Source organism: Thalia democratica, chromosome 5, assembly GCF_965202585.1.
Source record: "Thalia democratica chromosome 5, ktThaDemo2.hap1.1, whole genome shotgun sequence".
Classification (NCBI taxonomy): domain Eukaryota; kingdom Metazoa; phylum Chordata; class Thaliacea; order Salpida; family Salpidae; genus Thalia; species Thalia democratica.
This window is the reverse complement of record NC_139169.1, coordinates 63,453,560-63,477,144: the sequence shown is the minus strand read 5'-3', so window position 1 is coordinate 63,477,144 and position 23,585 is coordinate 63,453,560. Positions and strand designations below refer to the sequence as shown.

Sequence of the window (23,585 nt, the reverse complement as noted above, 5' to 3'; positions counted from 1 at the left end):
CATAACAATTAAAAAACGACCGTTTTATTGTAAATAAAGGATACACACAAAAATAAGATAAAAAACTGTACTGATAATACAAAAATTATTTCAGAAATAACTTTAAAAAGAATTTTAAGCTAAACAATTAGATGGAGCTTAAGTGAAAGGCAGTTAAGAAATGTATAGATTAATATAAGAATTTTATACTTAAATTAAAAATCAAAAACATTCTTAAGAAATAACTATTGATTAGGTAAAACGCTTTATAAAAATAATAATTTTAATCACTAGAACTACATGTTAATAAAAACTGTCTGCAAGAAGGTTTGAATTGAATGTCCCGCTCAAATTCTAGGTGATAAATATCCGTTGCTAAATTAAACACAAAATTTTGCATCAGCATCCAATTGATTGCTACTTAAAATGGGTAACATATTTGATTCATATTTTCATCAGGAATGCATTACGGTTAACTTTTTTATATTTTCTCAATGTTCAAACAATGAAAGAATCTCTCCTTATGCATCTCTCCACCGTGAGCGATGCCATTTCATTACTACTTTTTAAATTGCCATAGCTTATTAGTGTCTTTTTTTAACCAATAATTTACATTGTTCTCCTAATAAATATTTTTTAGTTTATACTTTCTTAAACACTCATGCATTTATAACTGTTACTCATTACTACTTGAAAGTATACTTATTTTTTTATAAATTACAAAACCTTTTTTTCTGTTGTCCAAATTCATCGAAATACTTCTTTCGACTTTTAATTTTTTCAGCATAACTTTTGTTACACGCCTCTTGATCTTTAATAATTTTTTCCGCCTTTTTCTTTTCGCCTTGCTATTATTTTAGTATTACTATTACAAAAACACTCTAAAAAAATTTAAAAAATTTTTTGAATTTTTTTTTACCACTAAAAGATGTAAGGGTCTTTAGTATAGATTCTACTTATACCTATAGTCTAAATAAACAACAAATTATTGCGGCCTTGTTTAATTTAAGTAAACTTACTTTAAGCCGTATGCTTTTAAAATCTTTACATTTCTGACAAATTTGTTTGATGAGGGTTTTATTTTTTGCCAAAAGATTTTGTCTTCACCTCTAGGGTTGTTTAAGGCCGTTTCAGCGTTGTAACGGTTATTAAAACTGTTTTTATTTATAAGGTTTTATTTAACTACATCAATCGCTTGTTTTGTACTTAAAATTTTAAAATGTTTAATCTTTATATGGTTTACTTTGAAAAGATGAATATGCAGTTTATTGTAATAACCAAAAATTAAAAAAATAACTTCACCAGTGTTTTGTATTCATTTGTCAATGAGTTAGCTTCACAGAACTTTAATTTTGAAAAATCGAAGAACATTTAAGACTAGATTTATAACTTACACAAGATAATATATGTTGGTTTGATTTCGGCCGTGGTATACAAATTGTGCTTTGTAGAAATATTTTATTTCTTTTATAGTTACACTGAACTTTTTAGGAACAAACAAATGCAGTGTTTTGTTTTCAACCTCTTCCAAACCTTCTTTCATCATCTGTAAATAAAAGTAAAAAAGATCATTACAATCTATACGTAACTCTCGTTTCTTTTGGTCTATTTTATATTTGTATAACATTTTTTGTTTAAAAAAATTAATGGTTATTTACTTTTTGAGGCTACCTTGGGTTTTAGTTATGTTATATTCAGCTTAAACTAGAAATTGTTGTTTTAAACTACCAACAAAGTTAAAAAAATAAAAGTTTTAAAGAACAAGATTGTAGCACTTAATTTTATATAAAAGTGTTAACATTTTAAAGCTAAGTGTTTAAAAAGCGTGTTAAGCACTTCGTTAGTAGGAATGCAAGCATAAAAATGCATCAAAATAAGTTTTTATTAACGTTTGTGTTAGCGATCCAAGTAATTGACCGAGCTCCTAGTAGAGGATTAAAACTTCTTTCAAATTCATCTATTGCCTTTTTAGCTTCGCAATAAACCTTGAACCTGTTTTTTTTTTGTTCTGTAACACATGTAAGTAACTGCTGCAGGTACATTAATATTTGACATTAAATTTTGTGCGGTGCAAACATTTTACTTTAATTAACAATTACCTCAGAAAGGTTATTATTAATAAGATTAGTAAGGTTATTAAAATGCTACTTACTTTACTGTGACCAACAGTTTTTCTCTGTTGTTCCAGTTTGCGTCAACTTCACAACTTTTTATTTTTTTTCCTTATTTATCAGAAATACGATTCTCGACTGATTGTTGCATGGTATTTTCATCTTCACTGAACAACATTCCAACTAGGCACGATGGATTATTCTGTTAATAAAATTAAGTTCTTAAAATTGTCACAATTTCTCAACAAACTGTTTTGAAACTTTTAATTGACGGAATTCGAAAACCAATCAGCATAAATAAGTTCATGAAAGTATTAAATTTAAAAAACAGTTTGGTCGAAAAAGTGTAAATAGCAGTAGCTAACTTTTGGTGGGTTACTTATATCTGGTCCGGCGTACAGCGAATCGGTTAAATCAACTAGCCAGCTTTCAAATTTAGCTGACTGTAAAATTTGTAAATTTGTATTGAAATTTATTGAGGCTGTTTTCTGTCGAAATTTTATTAATTTACTTATAGTGCAAATTATAAAAAAATACCCAAACATGGTTTACTTTTTCACTGAGATGTTTAGTGCAGTCTACTACACCGCAATGCAATCCGAAACTGTAGAACACTCTTTTGGTTTGTATGTTGTTGCTGTCAGATTGCAGAAAATCATTTCTAAGGATGTACTGCTTATAGGCTATGTCGATTGTCGGACTGAAAACACTGTAGTTTAAATGGTTGACTCTTCTATTCCAAAACTGTTAAAGTACATCGTATTAAAATAAATTTTTTAGTGCTATTTTACGCACTCAAAAATAGTTTTTCAATTTTCTAGCTCAATAAAGATAAACTTTACTGCAAAAAATACTAATTTAAAAACATTTTAAAGTTTAAAATACTTGAATTATTTGAGAAATTTTAGAAAAGTGTTTAGTAACGATAAAAACAAATTAAAAGTATCTTACTTCTCTCATGCACCTAATTACACTGAAGTATTTCTGTTGCTTGCAATTTATTTTGTTTGTATCTATATTTAATTCCAGTTAATTTAAAAAGCCGTCTAATATTTTGGTAACTTTTTTGAATTGACTATTTACATCTCCTATGTATTTTTTTTTACTAAAATGTCGCATCTAAATAAATGAGAATGGTTACTTTGTAAAAAAATGTTTACTTTGAAAAGTTAATGTTAGTGCTAAAATTTTTAGTTGTTCTAGCAGTATGATTAACTGGTTGCAAAGGACCTACTAACTAGGCACTGTTTTAGAAAGTATCTCTTTTTAAGTTACATGACAATTCAAATCTAAAGAAAAAGGTGAGAGGGGAAATCTCAAAAAATTTAATTAGAAAGAAAAAGCTTTCACGTATGTCTAATGAACTAGATTTTGGTGGTAAGAAAACAGATTGAAAAAATTAATTATTAAAACATAAAATTCAATTTATCAAAAATAGACATATTTTAGCATGTTTTTAAACTTCTTTTGACATATCTCGAAAAGTATTATAAATTAAAAAAGTTCATCCAGATCTAATTGATAAGATGAAAGTAGTGAAAAAATGTTTTGAGAAATTTTTTCTTAACAGAGATAATTCATAGTATTAACAATTTTAAGAATTTAATTGTTTAACATCCTCCCTTTTAGGGGAAAGAAAGGACTTAATCACTCGATTAGTTTTTAGCTAAAAGTTATTCAATAAGCAACTTCATTGGTACTTACACTTTGTTATTATATGTTACTTACTCTATATTCTTAAACAATAGAACAACAGCAAACACACTAAATAATTTACTTTATCAAAACAAAAATAAAAATTCAAGCAGCCTATTATGACTGTAAAGTTTCATTATAAAAAGGAAAGTAAGTAAAAAATTATAAGAATTCAATACTATCAGTTTAATTTAAACTTTTTAAATCACATGTAATAGTAAATGTAATTCCTTCGTTGTTAGAACTCACTAATTTTTTAAACTCTACAAAGCTTATTTCAAAACACCTACTTTTTGCACAGAGTTCAGGTGTGTAAGAGTCTCATCCAGGTCAACTTTCAAGTCATCTTTTAAGGTAAGTGTAATTTTGTATGTACTAAATTTGCCCTATTAAAAGTAAATTTTATTTTGTACATTTTACACATTTTAACATTAACTATTATGTAAGTTGTAATATAACAATTGTTGTATTAAATATGTAACTCAAAATTGAAATAAAAATGTTAAAGTTTACATACTTCAGCTTCTGTGTTTTGCGTTTCATTCATTATTGAAGTACAAATAAATCTGAAAGGAAACAAAATTTTAAAACATTTAACCAATGATAATTACCTATTATGTATTTTTTAATTAAAACATCTGTGTTCTTAATTTAAAGAAAGTAACATATAAAAAATAACAATTAGCTTAACAGCTATAAAACTGTGAAAAAAACTGTAAAATAAATCATATTTTAAAACAAAATTGAAAAACGTTTTAAGGTTTTTGGTATTATTGCGGACTATTTGTTTTACTTTTATGGTCAGTACCTTTCTGGGGTTCCTACCTGCAAATCCTGTATATTTAATACTCGCTTATTTTGGGTTTCAGACATCTTTTTTACTTTCTGATTAGCGTTTTGATTATTTTTGTAGTAGAAAATTGTTTAAAATTATGCTTTTTTGTTCTCCGTAAAAAGCATTTGTCTATGACGACTTTAATGTTTGTTTTTATTCAAATTGTTCAATATATTAAAAACATTCACTTTTAGGTATTTTACATTTATCATTACGAAACAATGATGAAATTAAGTACATTTATTTTTTTTACTTACTGGAAACAGGTTTAGTTTACATTTAAATAGTTTTGTAATCGTTTATTAATACTTTGTTTAGTATTTTTCTACTTAACTTTGTAGAAATTTTTCAAAAACTTTTAATTTTCTTATTTTTTCGTTTTTTAAATTGAGTTAATTTAAAATTGCTGATTTAGCATAAATGTTAGCTTTTGATGTTGAAGAAAAAAAGTAAGATAAAGGATAATTAAATTAGTATTAAAGTTATTAATAGTATCTATGATCTAAATTTGATTATTAGTTGACAATTTCACAGTAAAGAAACTAGCTAAAGTTAGTTTAAGTACAAATGCACACGTTTATTCTTAAGTCGTAAATAATTTTCCGTGTAAGAGATCAATTGATTAAAAACAAAGATGAATAATAATTTTTTAGCAAGCAACAATTGATAGAATGCGAAGTTTTTCGAATCACAGTGTTCATAAACACAAAAAAAATTAAATACAACTTCAAGCGCTCTAAGTCAAAAACTGCTTTGAAACTTTTTTGTAGTGTTTTAAAGGTTAAATTGTTGAACATCTTTGTATGCTACAAAGAGTTTTGCGCGCATTTTAACTTCTTTATAATTTTAACTAAACCTTTTTTTGAATAGATATAGTTTTTTACTTGTTTAAACTGAAAATAGTTTTAGAATTATTAGTATCAAAGTGCGAATTCAAGCGGAAGTCTACTGTATTTGTTAAGTGGTTTATGTTTTAAAGTTGTTAATATGTTTGTTTTGACGTGGTTAATTTTGTAGTTTATATTTGTGGTTTTACAATACACTAAAAGTCTTTATAGCATAGTGATTAAAATAGTTCTTTGAAAAATATTTAATTGACAGATTTTTGTTATTACTTGTTTAATCTACATAATTTTAAAAATCTCGATATCAATTAAAATTTTATTTCAAAAAAGATTTTTTTTTGACTTTATAAGAGTATAGATCAAAAAGCCATCAAAAAGTCTGCTACAGTTACAATACAAAATTTTAACCTAATTAAATGTTTTTCAATTGATTTCTTTCTGTTCACAGAATTAACTGTAAAACCTATAAGTTTTTTTTTTTTGAATATAAAAAAAGAAAAAAAAATATATAGTTAGAATTAAGGTTTAGTTTTTTTAAAGTTATTCAAATCAAGTTTTTAGTAAATATGGTTTGCTGACTACAAAAATTGTCCACAACTGACATTACTGGTTTCATTAGTTTCAAAACAATTCATAACTAAAAAGGATTGATTTCAGATTACACAAAGCTAATTTATTAAGTATTTTAATACACTTTACTGGTCTTAGAAGATAAATAACTGTATTATTTTTTCTCAAGCCCTGTAAATTACTTTGAACACAGCCCAAAATACGTGCATAAGAAGTACCAGACTAAATTACATTTCGAATACAATTTATTTTGGCTAAAAAATGCTTACTTTACAAAATTATGGGGGGCGATTTTTTTTAATTTCTGAAAAGGGGGCGATTTAGTAAATGAGTTTGGGAAACCATGGTTTAAACCCTAACCCTTACCCTTGGTGGTTTTTTTTCCTTATCATTTTTTCCTATTTTCTTCTTATTATTTTACTACAGCTATTGCTGCTAACCTTTGGTCGGTATATTCTTTCTATTTTACTTTTTTAATTACGCTAGTGCAATATTGACAATTTGTGCAAAAGTGTCTTCTTCCGTATTTGACCCGTGCCCTTTACTTATTGTTATATTAAATACTATAATAGACAAATACAGCTAAATGTTGCAAAATATTGTAAGTATGTTTATACAAAAAAATCACTTAAGTAGTAGAAATATTTCAAAATATTATCATATTCTAAATTAAGCAAACAAAAGTTAAAGTAAAGAGCTTTAAGCAAAATTTGCTTTTAAAATAAAAACGTACGGAAATTATAAGCAAAACACATAAACTTGCTTTATCACACTAAATAAAGTAAAAAGAACAACACTTTATTGGAGTAAGGACTTAAAAAAGGCTTTTTATATTAAAGTTTTGGAATAAACTAATAATTTTCTGTAGAGAATAAAAGGAAGTTAGTCTTGAAACTTTTATTTTAAAATAATCTAAAATGCATTAAAAACGCTTATTACTATATGTACATGAAAACAATCACAGTTATTTTCCTAGTCTAAATCTCAAGCTTGGGCATCTGAACAAGACTGTAACCCTCAAGTCTCTCAGTAACTCGACACGATTTTTCGCACCACTCCTCCAGGTCCACGTCATAACACAAAACGGTTGACGTTTTTTCACCAAACACAAAAAACCTGTTGCCGACCGTGAAAGCTCCCACTGGCGTGTCCATCAGGTCATACTTGACCTGCAACGATTTCAGAGCAACAAACTTTTTTGAGAAGGAATCGTACACTTCGCACGCGTCAGTTCCGCCCCCTATGACGAAGAGTTTGCTCTTGATCGCCACCGACTGGTGGTAGCTTCTGCGGTTGATCATGCTCGGGAGTCGCGACCAGGAGTTGCTGACGTGGCAGTATCTTTCCACTGTGTTTGTGTCTTTACCAAATTCAGGATCGACCCACATATATTCGTCTTCTTCTTCGTCTTCTTCAGAGTCAGAATCGTACTGCATTCCACCGGACACAACAATTTCTCCTTCGAAATTGACGGCAGCGTGCCGAAATCTTGCTTCGAGCATGCAGGCTCTTCTTCTCCAAACTTCGGTATTTGGGTTGAACTCAAAACATAGGTCACTTATTCCGTCTCCGTCGTAACCTCCCATCAAATAGATTCTATTCATCAAAACGCAAATAGAAAACTGTTTTAGGTCGTCTGATAACTCGCTTGAAGTGGCTATTTTTTTACAGTCGTTCAAAACGGGAGAGTACTTTTCAATCGACCCAGATTGATGTGGGTTATCAAAAAAGTAAACTTCGCCATTTAAAATAACTGCTTTATCACCATAACGGTACCAAGATGTCGATGTAGGCGTATTGACGCAATTAAAGCTGGCTTGATCAATTTCTTGAATTTTCTTGGCATGATCTAACTCGTTAAAAAGTTTCCTCGTGTATCCTCCCGACACTAACAACGAAGAAAATTCGTGCAATATCTGTACTTTTTGCAACTTTTTGACTGTTTCAAAAAATTTTCTACGTTTTCTAAAACAGCGTTAATTATTGGAAGACATTCTTCTACGTGTTGAAACGAAGATTTCGTGCTTAAAGTTCGGGCCAAAGCTCGAGTTGACAGTAACGAAAATCTGACTTGTAACAAAAGATCTTTTGCGTGTTTACTTCTTTTCTGAGGATCGTGTGTTATCCATGCATCCGCAGCATCAAAGACTTCAACTTCAGATGTTGTTCGAAGGTCAGAACTCGACAGCAGTTCGAAGACACGCGCAAAGTCAAGCTTTAAAAAGGACTCGGTTTCAACATAACTTGTGAACCACCTTTCTCGGTAGTTTAGTTTCATCAGCCTGGCAAGACTCGGAAACTTGAAGTACTCTTGAGATTTAGTCAGCTGGTAAAATTTGTAACCACTATCAACTTGTAGATTATGCTTGATAAAATTGCACAATTTTTTATCTAAACTTTTATTTAACACTAGCTTGTACATTCTAAAGGCTGGTAAGAGATTATTTTCATCCAGTATAAAGTTATCTGAAAAATAAAAAAAATGTAACTCTTTGATTTTAGGTGTAAAATGTAGTAAATGTTGATTGAGACTTTAGAACAGTTTAGAATTTGTTGCTTTTAAATTAAAAAAAAAAATACTATTCAAAGTTTATTAAATTGAACACTTAAGTAAAAGCGTTTAAAAAAAAGGGCTGAGTTTATATTTAATAATATCTAATAAATTTTTTTTATTGCAAGTAAGTTAAAATATCCCATCGCTAAAACTTGAAAATTTTTAAATATTAAGTAAAATAAGTTTTGGTGCTAATTTTAAGATATTTTATTAAATTTGAAGTTAGGCAAAAAGATTGTTTTTATTTCACATATACAAAAAACGGCGGCCTGCAAATGTCAATTTCTTGTAAATCATGTTAGCAAAGTACTCCATTTTTTATCTAGCTCGTTGATTAAAAAATTTGCGTACAACATTGACCAATGTATAACCATTAATAAGTTTTAAAAAAATAACTAAATCACGAAACTATGCTAGCTAACGGTTTTACAAACATAAAATGTTACCTTCTTGAGTGCTTATGTAAATTTTGCTGTCGTCAACTTTTTCAAAATGCTTTATGATTTTCATTCTACATAAGTGCGTAAATTGCTTGCTACTTAGTGTTTCTTGATAACTGAATTTGTATTAGGTATAAATAAAAAAATATAATTATATATAGATGTCATGACATTATAAATTTTAGTAGTTTTAAAATGTGTATTTTAGAGTACTTGTGGGAAATCTTTAGGTAACATTTAAATGTCATTTAAAACTTTTTATAAGATTATAAAGTTAAACTAGTAATGTGAGTTAGATTTTTCTAATATTAAACTTAAATTTAACTTTTTTTAGCAAATTATAACATTGTTTTTTTTTTTGCTTAAAAACTATTATATAAAACAATTTTCAAAATGTTTACACTATGCAATATATGTATATATAAGTTTATTTCAAACCACAAAAATTAAAAAAAAAAGAACTATGTTACTAGTCCTCAGTTATTTAGATAAAAATTAACGTTGACAATAAATGGAATCAGGCTTAAAATTAAGATTGCTAACTACAGCTGTTTTGTTTTTGCACACGCTTTTAAAGCTATAGTAAATAGAGAGAATGAGAAAAATATAAGCAGATAAAAGGCAAAACAGTTGGCACGCTTGACGTGCTCGAATTAATCTCTTTTTTTCTATTATGTTCTTTCATGGTTAAACTAAACACAACCGCTGGGTATTAGTTATTAACAAATACAGTGATTTTTACCAAGCCCATTTGGAAAGGTTGGAAAACGCACAGTCTGCCTCTGTTAGTAGTAACCCGGTTTGTAGATAGTGCTTTAAAGAAGTTACCGCCACTGTGCATGTTTTAAATCAAACGGGCTGTTTAATCAAAAATAATGAACTTACTTTCTCTTGTTGAAATCGTTAATATATCATTAAATTATTATTAAATATTTAATAAATCACTATTGAAGGGTAACAAATTTTAGAGTCACTTATTGAAAGTTTGTAGATTTTAACTTATAGATTAAAATGAAATAAGGTATAAAGCGTCATTCACAAAATTCAAAATTATGTCGGAATGTTTTTAAATCTGTTTACTTTATTTACTTCTTTAAATTATTTTTTTAAGTGAAGTAAGTAAAGATTAGTAACATGCAGCATTTGTTCTACTTTCTATAAAGAGTTTGCTATAAAATAATTTAAAAATCCCTTCGAGTAGGCATGGTAAATGAAGCTAAATTTCGTGTAGTTAACTATACTTAGCTAAAAAATGCTTTTTTTTTGCACATTTTACAACAACTAATAAAAAAGCCACATTTTAAACTCTAAAAATATATTTCGTTAGTTCAAAAAATAAATAGTTAGTGTATCAATAGATTGCAATTTAGGTTGTTGTTCAACCTACTATTTTTTAATAAAATTTCCGGTTTATATAACTACAGTAGACTACCGCTAAGTACGCACTTTTTTTTGGTACGCACCACGCCTTAAGTACGCACTTATCAAGAGAGACAACAAAAAAGTTTAAATTTTTTATTAATTTTTTATATATTTATATCAAATTTAAATAAACAAATAACCTGAGTAGTCTAAGTGGCCTGAGATTGTGACAGTCCTGTTATTAAATGTTAATAAACTAAATACTTATGTAGTGGTTGCAGAAAAGTGAAAAGAATAATGATATTTGAGCTGTAATGATAAAATAAATAAATCTAGATGACAAAGTTAAAAATACCTACAAATAGAACATAGTTAAGTCATAATTTATATTAAATGTACACACATTGCATTGATGTTTTGAAAATGTTAGGTAAACACAATGTAGTTTGGTACTTTCAGTCTAACAAAACAAAATATGGCTTAATATTCTTTTTTATGTCATTGACTGACATTGACTTTCTATATTAAATGTTTGTATTAATTATGCAGAAACTTTTTATAGAAAAAATAAATCATTTTAAAATCTATTTAAAAATTTTGCAGATTAGAATTGTGTATTAAATTTTATTCAAAATAAAAAGACTTGTTTGTTTGGCATAATTATTTGGTGGCTAGTTGTGAGAAAGAAAACACACAACTAAATTTCATATTATACTATGTCGTCAAAAAGTACGCACTATCCGTGCTAAGTACGCACTTTTTGGTCGGGTTCAATTTGCGTACTTAAGCGGTAGTCTACTGTATTTAACAATGAGAAACTGATGTTAAGTTTTTTTTTTGTTTTTAAGTACTATAATGGAGACTATATTAATTTTCACCAATACCAAAGTAGAAACATTTTTTTAACGTAAAAAAAGACTAATTAAACAATTTATTTCACTTACCTTTCATTGTCAATGTGTTTTTTGATAAAAATTGTTTCTGCTTTTCTCTTCTGCGTTTCATTCTTTTTGAACAAAATACCTTTTAAAGCTTTGTCGTTTCTAGAGATAAAGTATTACTTAAACATAATACCGTTTCATAAACTAAAATTTAAGACTTAATACTTAAATATATAAAATATTTTAAAGTAGTTTTTTTTGAGTACAGGGTTACAAAAAATAAAACGTTCTTTACATATTATAAATTAAAACTTAAAATAGATGACTAACTTAATATACTTTTTAGTTTAATACTTAAAAAAAAAAGACTAGGATATTAAAACTATTGTACGAAAGCTGTTTGAAATTTAGGCTAGTTATGTGTAGAAATCTATCTGAAAAAATCAACTAGTTTTCAAAAACATTTACACTTCAATTCCTAGTTATACAATGACCTACAATAAAAATAAACTTATTAAAGATTTAAGTTTTTATTTTCTTACAAAAAAAAATAGTAAATATTTGTGATCATTTAGTTAAAACTTCAGAAAATATTTTTTCGATGTTACAAAATAATTAGGTAGTACATTATGAACAACACAGTATTAATGTTCAACATAGTAAATTCACATAATATATGGAGTTCAAGGATGGCTATAGACGGAAATGAATCTTGAAATTGTACGACTTCGAAAACTAGAAGTAAACATTTACAAAAATAAAAACTAAATTTGCTTAAAAAAAATTACTAAAATACTTTAATTTACTGTTTAGTTTATACATTGTTCTAAGTAGTTTTTATATTAATTTTTCAAAAGTTATTTTTAGGAGTGATTTTTTTGAAATATAGCCCTAAAGAAAATATATACTGTGTCTTAATGTAAATTTTAAAATTAGTAAAGTTATAAAAGGTTTATACCAGATAGAACATTGTAGACTGTTCATTTTATAACAAATTTATACAGGTCTTAGTGTAGTTTTTATTTCAAAAACTTTCATAAAAATATCTTACTTAATTTTAGCTTTAGACTTACAGAAAACAGTGTGTATCTAGTTTATTAAAATCAATTTAGACTTTGTTTTTTTATTAAAAAAATTAATTTTTAACACTTACAACAGATGTTTTTGTGTTACAACTTATTTCGACTAACGGCGTTTCACTGCTCTAAAATAAATTTAAGAAAAGATCTACGGAGTCTCAAAAAAGCTCTAAGTACTTTGAGACTCCGTGGATCTGTTCTTAAATTTATTTGAGAGCAGTGAAACGCTGTTAGTCGGAATAAAGTTTTGACACAAAAACATCTGTGGTATATATTCCGATAAGCTTAGCTTACAGGATTTCCAGGTTTTAACGCCTTTTAAGGTTACATCTTATGTTAATATTTATCAATTTTTTACGTAAAACTTTATACTTTTATGTAGTTTTAGCAAACTTTCAATTTTAAGTTTATTTAATTATTTTGTTTTAGTGTACTCGTCTGGTTAAGGCAACAATAACCTAAGGTAATAAATTTTAGTTTTATAAAAATTCAACGCTAATAATATTGCCTTAATTTTATAGTTTATGAATTATGGTACCTTACACGTAAAATCTATAACACTATGTGCAAAACAGTTACTGTTCTTAATTAAAGTTATACTTTTCCTTTTGTTTTTACTTTCTAGGATAAAGAATAATTTAAAGCGACAATGAAGGTGCAATCTTGCATATGTCATGAATTCATTATACAAAAATTAATCTATTTTGAAATTATTTGAAAGGTTGTTACAATCTGTTAAAGTAAACTACGGTACTAACTTTTTTTGTCGGAAGTCAAATAAACAAGAAATTTCTTTCGAGTTCTCGGTATTTAAAAATGTTTAGTTTACTTGTTAAACTAAAACTCTGAAGAGTTAAACTTTAACTTAACGATCATTTACTACAAAAACGAAAACTAATCAAGTTAAAGTGATTTATAAAAAATGAAAGCACGTTTTGAAAAAAAAAAAGACAAATCCTACTAATTTTGCACAAGTAGTTTACAAGCTAAAACTATGTTACAAATCAGATATTTCTGATTAACGAGCCGGAAACTACACACCCTTATATAAACTGTAGATAATCGGCATAATGACAATGTATATATATATATATTCTTTTTATCTATTCTCAGTAAATATCAAACTACCTGTGATCAGAAGTAGTTGTCGTGTCTGTCTCACGTAGCTCCTTCTCATAATATCTGTCAAAATTACTTTCTTTTTGGTCACCACTCTTTTTCCGGTACTCATTGACTAGACTGAAACATTTTTTACTTAAGTTTTATAATGAGTTCTTATAATCTGCTTTTGAAATTTATTTTATTGTAAACTCTAATTTTATAAACAACTTACAATTTAAGATTTCAAATAAAAGAAAAAAAGTCATAATAAAAAAGCCAGTTTAAAAAATGTACTTAAAAGTTAAAACTCTCTAGTACAATTTTAATTTTTGTTTGTGACTACTCTCAGAGTATATAATTTTTAATATAAATAGATGAAAACCGTTTTTTTTAACGTAAAGTTAATAATTTACATTTACTATAAAGATTCAATTAGTTAATATAATTTTTTTTTGCTATTGATAGTTTTAAAATATAACAATGAGGAACTATATAGTAAATGAAAAGTTTTTTAAAAGTAGTTTAGTTATTTAAAATAAAATTAATGTTTGTATAATTTCTCACAAAATACAATTGTAAAAATATTGATTAAACAAAATAATACTAACTTTGCAAAAATTAAGTTAAGCACTAAACATATTTGATCTTTATACCAACAATTTTCAATGTAATAAACTACTTTTTTAGAAATGAAACTAATATACACTTAATTTTAGCTTTAAAGTTGAAAATATTTTTTACTTTTAAATTTAAAGTTTTTATCTAAACTTAAGTAGTTTAGAAGCTTTAAAAGATAAATGATATTCTTTGTAAAAAAATGTTTTATACTATTTTTACCTTATAAAATTTTGTGTTTGCTTGTGGTTTAACCGGGAAGTACTGCTTTCATTTCTAGTTTCAATCGTGTCTTTTTTTGCATCACCAATTGAAATAGCTTTTTTAATATGTTTACTCATAGTCTTCTGTAAAAAACTATGCAAATTGAATAAGTTTTAACTTTCATTGTAAAACTAATTAACAACTGAAGTTTAGAAATTTGGAAGGTTTGTTGCTTAATTAAACTTAAATATAAGTAGGTTAAACTTATAATTTTAAGATTGTAAGCGTTGCTGAAAAATTGATTATTAACAAACTAATAAGACAATAATTGTTTACAGGTATATACTGTAAGATATGTTGTTAATGTTACTTAGTAGCTACTTTCAACTTTTATTGTTTGAATTATACAAAATATTGGAATTTACTTAAAATAGCCGAGTTTATTTTTAAATTGGGCAGCTAAGAATAATAATAATGGTTTTGATCATAACTTCATGTAATTAACATCAAATATTTAGGTATAGAAAGATTTTCAAGGTTAAAATCTTACAAAAATGTTTTAAAATAAACTTAAACTAAAAAAACTTATTTTACCTACGATATTGATGTGTTAAAAGACCGTAAGGAAAAAAAAAACTTTTAAGTTTTATATCAGCTAGGTTCTATTTTGTACTTGTTTAGCCAATTTACCTATTGCTTTTTGCCGCAATTAATATTAAAGGTATTTAAACTTAACATTAATGTTAGATAGTTCAAAAAGTAACAAACATGGTTGCCACTGATAAAGCTGAGAAAAATTTCCTGACTTTTCCTGACTTTTTTCTGACTTTTTACCAAAATTTTCCTGACTTTTCTAAATCAGACTCTTAAATTAAACTTATTTTAAAATACATAATCTAACACTTGAAACTATATAAAGCTTTTAATCTAATACAGGTTGAAAACAACAGTTTTTTGCTGAATTCTATCATCAAACTTCCAGTACATCACTTAAACCATCTGTGTATGATTGATGTTTGTAATAAACAGCTCTATCAACAAAATACTTGTATTAACTTATAAACACAGCTTGTCTGAAATTAGACAAAATTTTTTAAAAATTTCCTAGCATAAATCTATCTAAATTAGTGATGTACCGGACTCACTATCCGGGTCCGGGTCCGGCCGGATATTGCCATTTTTGTCTGATATCCGGATCCGGCCGGATTCTAATTTGAAAAAAAGTCAGGGTCCGGTTCTTGCCGGATTCTAATTTGATAAAAAAAGTCCGAATCCGGTTCCGGCCGGATTCTAATTTGAAAAAAAAGTCCGGATCCGGGTCCGGCCGGATCCTAACAGAGATCCGGCCGGACCCGGATCTAGTTAGTAAAAAAGAGCATACTGAAAAGTATTTTTTCAAAAACAAACCCTGTGAAAATTAATAAGAGTCATTTTCGTCAGTTAAAAGTAAACACCTACCGTAATTGGCTCATTTTGTACACGTGACTAATTTACATTTGTTTACATTTAAACTATAAATAAACATTTCATGAAATGCAACTCTTTACATATGTTGTAAAATTGAAAACTTTAGAATGAATACTTGCATTATTTATTGTTTAATGTTGAGCTCAGAGAATATTTAGAGTTAATACGGTTAAATGTATGAGCAAATGAGAATCATATGACGAAATGTTTCAAACTAAATACTGATGCAACAAAACATCAGAACATGACAGGCAGTTTATATGTAAGCAGTTAGTTAGTTTGGTGTGTAGCTTGAAGCAACAAAATATCTTGAACGTTTTTGTGAGTGCTTATTGTAAGTAGTGTTTTGTGTTAAAAGTGAATATTTCAACAGGTGTTTAATTGTTTTAATGTTTAAGCCAGGTTTATAGTTTAATCGTTTATTAAAAATTTTACAGTTTCTTGTTTACTAAAATTTTTATTTAATTTTTAGTTTTTTGTTTCAAGTCTTTTGATATAGATTTAAATAGCTTCCAGTTTTTAAAGTGTTACCAAAGTAATTAATAATTTTGTATATGCTAGTATTTCTTGTTGTGTTTTATATAAAAGATTCATCACTCAAAACTGTCGTGTCTGATTATAGAAAGTAGTCTCAGATAGAATTTAGTATTTGTTAGATATTAATTAAATAAGGTAAGATTTAATTATGATGGGTAGTACTAATAAGTTAAGTGCATGGTTGCCACTGATCAAGCTGAGAAAAATTTCCTGACTTTTCCTCACTTTTTACCAAAGTTTTCCTGACTTTTCTAAATCAAACTCTTAAATTAAACTTATTCTAAAATACATATTATAACACTTGAAACTATATAAAGCTTTCAATCTAATTTTAATACAGGTTAAAAACAACAGTTTTTTTGCTGAATTCCATCATCAAACTTCCAGTACATCACTTTAACCATCTGTGTATGATTGATATTTGTAATAAACAGCTCTATCAGCAAAATACGTGTATTATTACCTTATAAACACAGCTTGTCTGAAAAAAGACACATTTTTTAAGCATTTCCTAGCATAAAAATATCTAGATAAACAAACGACATATAAGGAACTTTTACAATTAAAACATTGAATAAATAACGAACTTTCACAACTAAAATCTTAAAACAATAACAAATTTTTACAGTTGAAACCTTAAAACAATAAAGTACACAATTTTTTTAGAATTTCCTAGCATAAATGTATCTAAATAAACAAAACGACATATAAGGAACTTTTACAATTAAAACCTTAAATCAATAAAGAACTTTCACAACTCAAACCTTAAAACAATAACGAACTTTTACAGTTAAAACATCAAAACAACAAAGAACTTAATCAAACACTGTTTTTTTAAATGATGTACTAAAATTTATTTTCTCAGGGTTTTTATTAGCACTTCAACCTCTTCATCTATTAAAATTAAATGGTTTCCTTCATCTGAACTGCATTCCGCTTCATTTTATTTGCAGTTAAAATCATTTGCCTCATTTTATTTAAATCGCTCTCATCTGCTGTCCCTACACTTGTTGAAGAGAATCTTTTCTCTAAATCAAGCCACAACTTGTGGGCTTCATTTCTTTTCTTTTGGCACTCATTTATTTTACTTTCATTTATAAAATATTTCCTCTTACCATTTAGTATAAAATTTGTAACAAATACATATACTCTTATTTACTTCAAAAACTTAAGTTACTCTACAAAAAATACAAATAATAAGTAAACTTAATCTTGGCATATACCTCTCTTATAACTTATTTTATAAATTTAAACAAGTTGGAAAAAATTATAAAGAGGTAAAGTATACACATTAACTTGTTACATAAAATACTAAACTAACTGCTTAGTTATAAAGAACTCAATTATTTACTTAAACAAAAAACACTTTTATTCTAAAATTATGCTAGATAAACTTTTGTGTATATATATAAACTTTCACTTTGGAAGTGTCCTTGCTAAATATCATCAATACTAAAAGGTTTAAAAAATCTGCTTGTTCAAGTAGGGTACTTGTTCAATATGTTAATAGAACATTTTTGCAGTTTTGTAAAGGATATTTTACTAATTCATACCAGATGAAGGCATTGGAATACAATTAAATATTTTTGTAAATTTATAGGAAAATTTTGGAATTTTATTCCGACTTTAAAGGACTTTTAATTAATTTTTACCATTTGAAGGCTTTGGAAAACATGAAATTTTATAAATTTAAACTGAAAAAATCTTACTTTTTTTTAAAATTTTATCAAATATCTGACTTTTCCTGACTTTTTTTTAAAACCCCCAATTCTTTCCTGACTTTTCCTATCGTTTGTTATTTTTTTTAATTTTTTCTGACTTTTCCTGATTTCCTGACTTTTCCTGACCGAGTGGCAACCCTGAACAAAGGAACAATTTAAAACTAAAATCTAAGTTGTTCTAACATGTATCTTCTCCTAACTTTTAAATTATATTTTATGAACTTATTTAGTCTAGTGTTTGTAATGGTATTTTTTATCAAGGAGTTTTTTATGTTTGAATTTATATCAGGGTTGCCAATTTTATATACAAATAAATTTTTTGACCTATCAAAAACTAGCTTGGCTTTAGAAGAAAAAATAACCGTGTTTAGATTTAAATGTATTTAAAATACTTCATGTAAACATAATAAAAACTTATAAAAGTATAGTGATATAAAAAAAGACATAAACTCTAGAAGAAAAGAACATTAGTTACTAGAAAATAAGTATGTTAAAATTTATAAAGAAAATGTTTAGGAATAATTTCCAAACCAGCCTGTGTTTCTATATATTTCAGGCAAGCTTGAGTCAGGCTAAATTTTTTGAATAACCTGATTACTTTCGAGCTATTATGTATTTAAGTTAGTTTTTCTAAAGCTCTAAACTAGCCTGAGTTAGCTCACGTTGCATAAATTGGGTAGCAGCCCTGGTAAGTGTATGTATTAAGTATATTATATTATTTTATTCTCACACTCTAGTTTTAAATTTTGTTTTAAAACTTTTTTAGATTTCCGTCAAAAGCTTTAAAATAAAACAAATAAAACTCTCCAAAGTTTAAATTTTTAGATACAAATCAATTGAAAGAAAAACTTTTTAGTCAACTTTTTAATTGGTCATCTATACAACTTTAATTGATAAGTTTTTAATACTGTTCATATCATATAAATCTATATTAAATCAATTAAATTTATAGTTTGTATCCTAACCTTTAAGATAACAACTGATTTTAGTTTTTTTAAAACATTAAATGCTTGTAGCATTCTAGCTTGATAGATAAAAGTGAAACCATATAGTGAATTTTTTAACTTTCAGTTTATTAGTGTAATTTTTTTTTAGTTAAAACTTCTTAAATTATCTTGAAAAATATCAAAACTCAATTTATTTCATTTAGTATTCATTTATCAATATGCATATATTTAGTACTAAGTACTAATACTTAATTTCATATGTACTTAACTAAACTTGAAACTTCTACAAAAGTTTTCACAATAAATGATCTTGAAAAATTGTTAAAATATGTAGAAAATTATAAAACATAAAATTTTTATTATTGTAAATTTTTCCTTGCCAACATAAATACTTATAAACTTTAAGTTATTTTACATATTACAATGTAATAGTATATTTTTTTATAAATTTTTACCACTATTGTAAATAAAATAAGCATACTATTTGCTTATTGTTTTATTATTTGTTAAATTATTAAGATTTAATCAAAATTATAGTTAACAAATACAAAATATCTGCACTTTGTACCAGGGTGGGGGGTGGCTGGACTTTTTGAAAAAGGGATAACGCAATTTTTGTTCAGTCATAGATTATTTTCTGAAATAGCTTTTAATAAAACACTTTAGAAAAAAAAGTATGCGTACTTTATTAGATATAGTAATTGATTATTGTAGTTAAAATAGTGTATGCATTGTTGAAAATAATTTTGCATTATTATCATTGTCCATTCATGAAAATATCTCTTAATATTTTTCAGTATTCACAATTAGTTTCTTTTTAAAACTTTATATTATTAAGTTCTTAATGTTTTTTAAAACATTTTTTTCTCATTAAACTCATCAGAATATAGATATACTTTTTTTATTTTAAATTGAATTTTACTTCCATTAAATTAAAATATTATAATGCTAATTAAGTTATCTTTAAATGACAAAACAAAATAGAAAACACTTTTAATTTTATAAAATTTTAGAGAAAATTTTTAAAAGTCACTGTACTAATATAGGATTTTTAAAGATAAAGTCAGCTTTAACTAAATATAAAAAACAAAGTTTGAAATATCTAATAACTGTATCATATATTACTATGAACACATTACAGTAAAATACTTAAAAATTTGCTTCAATTTTACCCTTATTTCAATTGCTACATAAACAAAATAAATAAAACTATGGTTCACATAAACAAGACTTTTTAAAAGCAAATAGTTAAACTTTAGTAATTAAAATTGAATACTTTAAAATGAAATTTTATTCTGCAGTTTAAAAAAGAAATTCACAATTATCATTTACTTACTTATAATTAGTATTTCAAAAAAAAGTAAATTACTTCAAAGATTTATCTTAAAATTAGGTTATAAAAAATAATCTTTAACAAATACCTCTTAAAATAAAATAAAAACTAAATTTTAGTTTTGTATCTTTATATCCTATAGTAAACCACCCATAAATTGAAAAAATGTTTAACTAATGGTTTCATCTTACAAACTTAACATTCACTATTTAGAAATTTAACAAAAAAACACAAAAATCTATCAAATTTACACAAAAAAAATGTATAGTTTCTAGTTATACAACGTTTTGAGTGATTAATCAAAGTTTTTGTTGTATTTTTTTTGCTTATGATTAAAGTTTAGAAATATACAAAGCTGTTAGAATTTAAAAAAATATCTTATTTTTAAAATGATCCAATTTAAGTAGTATACAAAAGAATTCTAACAATACCTAAGCAAAGTGAGTCGATAGGTTTTAAAATAAATGATTATGCATAAAAGCAAACGTAAACAAATATTTTGCTATACTTTATATTAAGTTTAATTGAAAAAAGTAATCATAGAAAATAAGAAGCAAAACATTACTTAAAACTAACACATGTTAGATAAGCTAAATCATTAATACTTTTTTTTACTTCAATCTTACGAGAACTTTAATTATGTACTATTATAAATAAAATTATCATTACCTATCAGCAGGGTTACCAGAAATAAAGTATTCTCAACACTGAATACTTAATAAATGATTGTTTGTAAACCCTATGTATCAGTAATTTTTGTTCACAAATAAATTTATTAATAATAAGTATCATTTCAAACATAAACATCGAAACTCCGTAATAAAATTTCATAAATTTTATTATCTTATTCACTTTTTCTTCTAAACTTTCAGATTGTATACATTTTATTTTTAATATCTGATGTTTTAATTTAGCTAAACTACATCAATAACTACCTTAATACCTCATTGACAAAATTAAAATATCTTTAATGTTTTAAACTTGTTTTAACTAGAAAAACTTGTTTAGTATATTTTAAAAATTAACGTCTCTTAATAGTTTAAAAAGTCTTGAAACAAGTAGTAGTGTGTTTTAAATTAGCTAAAAGCCGCTTTATAATAATAATGTTAAAAATGTTTCAACACATTATTTTAAATCTATTAGAAAAAACTTTTACATGTATACTAAATTTTAACAAATTTTTTATATAAAATGCCTTGATTTTTTGAAAAGTTTATTTATAAGTTTTATTAACAAATAATCCGTTTTCTTTTAACTAGTGTTATTCTAACTTTTAACTATTAAAACAGTTTTGATTTTACCTAAATGTAGCAATATAAAAAGATCTATAAATCTCAATACACAACAAATAGTTTAAAAAAATAAAAGTCTAAACTGAATATTATTTTTGTATTACTTATTGTTATACTTTCTAAATGCTGCTAAATTTTTTTCATAAGTCTTAGTGGTTATAGTTTACTCATTTACTTTAAAGTTAAAGGATAAAAAAAACTAACTTTTTAAGTTTTTTATTTCTTTTATATAGCTAACAAAATAAGCTATATCTAATTTCAAAATTCAAAGGTTTTGAAAATGTTTAAAACTACTTATAGTAACTAGATTCTAAAACAAACTATATAAAATGATAGTTTAATTAAAATGCACGGTCTTGTTATTAACTTGATAATAAATCTAAACACAGATTAAAAGCATAAAATTCAAAATTTTAGTAATTACAACCAGACTTGTCATAATTTGTTTTTAACTTAATTGAAGCTGTTTAAACGAGAGTGTCGCTAAGCACGCGCTGTAGTAAACAAAAAAAAAAGTTTAAAAAGTGAGAGAATAAGCTAAAGAAGAAGTTTATAATGCACTTTAATGCATTTCTCAACTATATTTTTCCTTTTTTTTATGACTTTAAAATGTTTAAATATATTTTTGTGTATTAAACATTTCTCTAATGTTATTTGTGATTGCTTTTATTAGATCAAAATCTGTTAATTTTAATAATAAAATGTACTTAACAATAATTGAAACATTGGAAATGATATATTTTTATGGATTGAAAAATATGTATTTTGTCAGTAAAGTTAGTATTTTCATTTTAAGATGCTTGCTTAAATTGAATAATAACTTATTTGATTTTATTTAAAATTTCTAAACTTATTTGATTCTACTAAGCGCAATTGTTAATAATTTTTGACCAACCTCAAACTAAAATTTATTATTATTATGTAAGACAAATTTAAAAGGTGCTTATATTGATATATTTCTACAAAACAGTTTGTTTTAAACAAGAATAAATAAGTGACATTGTAATGTAACTATTTTATGTTATATGTAATAGAAATTTTTTTAAACAAATTAGAACTATAATTTTACAAACTAACATATATAGGGTCAATGTTTACAATTAAAATACATTCATATCTATGAACTTAAAAACCATGTATTTTTTCATCTTTTTTATTGTAGCTTAATAAACACTGTACAAAGTAAAAATGTTTTAAATAAAATAAAACTGTAATATTCACATTTAAACTTACAAAAAATTAAGTTTTTAATAAATAAAACAAAAGCATTGAAAACTTTTCAAAGAAACAACATAAAGTAAAAACAGAAAATTTTATCAAAATTAATCTATGACTTTTGATTAAAAAATTGTTCTGTATGATATTGATTAAAAAAAAAATCTAAAACATACTTACTTTTTGTTAATATTTTTAATTTGAAGTGTTAATTTTTAACTTTGTTAAGGTAAAACTAAAAATAATTCTTAAACAATATCTAAAACGTTAACACTTAAAACAGCTTTGACAAAAAAAAACAGATGAAAATTTAATATATATTATTATTATACTAAATATATAGCTTGTTTAAGTGTATTGTAGTAACACTGATCTACATAATCATGTGTTAAATTTAATAATATTGATTTGCACCTATAACAGTTTTTGTTTTGTTGGTTGAAAAAGCTTGAAGTCTGCCACTGACAATTTTTCTTAAACATTATGGTTTCAGTCTTTAAGAGGCTAGTCTTTCCATCCTCTTTCATCATAATTTAATTGTAAGGATAGTTTCAGAAACAAAATTCCATGGCTTTGCAAGTTGATCTAAAAATACTATTGTTAAACTTTGGAATATTGCATTTAAATTTGTATAACAGTTTTAGTTCATATTGTTTGAAAATAGAAAGTATATTGGCAACTGTAGTTTAAATGTGTAAAAATACTTGTTTAAAATGTTTGTTTAAATTTATATATAGACTATACAATTCTAGTTTTATAAACAATTTTCTTAAATTAAAAGTAGTCAACGTTTTGTATTGTT

General features: G+C 25.6%; 1 protein-coding gene across 1 annotated transcript; it reads right to left on the bottom strand.

The window, feature by feature from the left end:
- Positions 1-7,012: 7,012 nt before the first annotated feature.
- Positions 7,013-9,870, bottom strand: LOC145836734 (kelch-like protein 25). Its single transcript, XM_082944512.1, has 3 exons — positions 9,772-9,870; positions 8,136-8,361; positions 7,013-7,974 (listed from the first exon to the last, which is right to left on the bottom strand). Exons 1-3 carry the CDS (start codon positions 9,868-9,870, stop codon positions 7,013-7,015), a joined length of 1,287 nt encoding a protein of 428 aa, XP_082800638.1.
- Between the last annotated feature and the right edge of the window lie 13,715 nt (positions 9,871-23,585).

Bases quoted from the DNA above. Each gene is read 5' to 3' on its own strand.
- LOC145836734 (XM_082944512.1), bottom strand. From the start codon at position 9,870: ATGCACAGTGGCGGTAACTTCTTTAAAGCACTATCTACAAACCGGGTT. The intron at 8,362-9,771 runs GTAAAAATCACT...AAATTTTACCAG, and splicing joins AACCTTTCCAAATGGGCTTG to CTGACTAAATCTCAAGAGTA. The intron at 7,975-8,135 runs GTAAACACGCAA...TTTTTGAAACAG, and splicing joins ACACGATCCTCAGAAAAGAA to TCAAAAAGTTGCAAAAAGTA.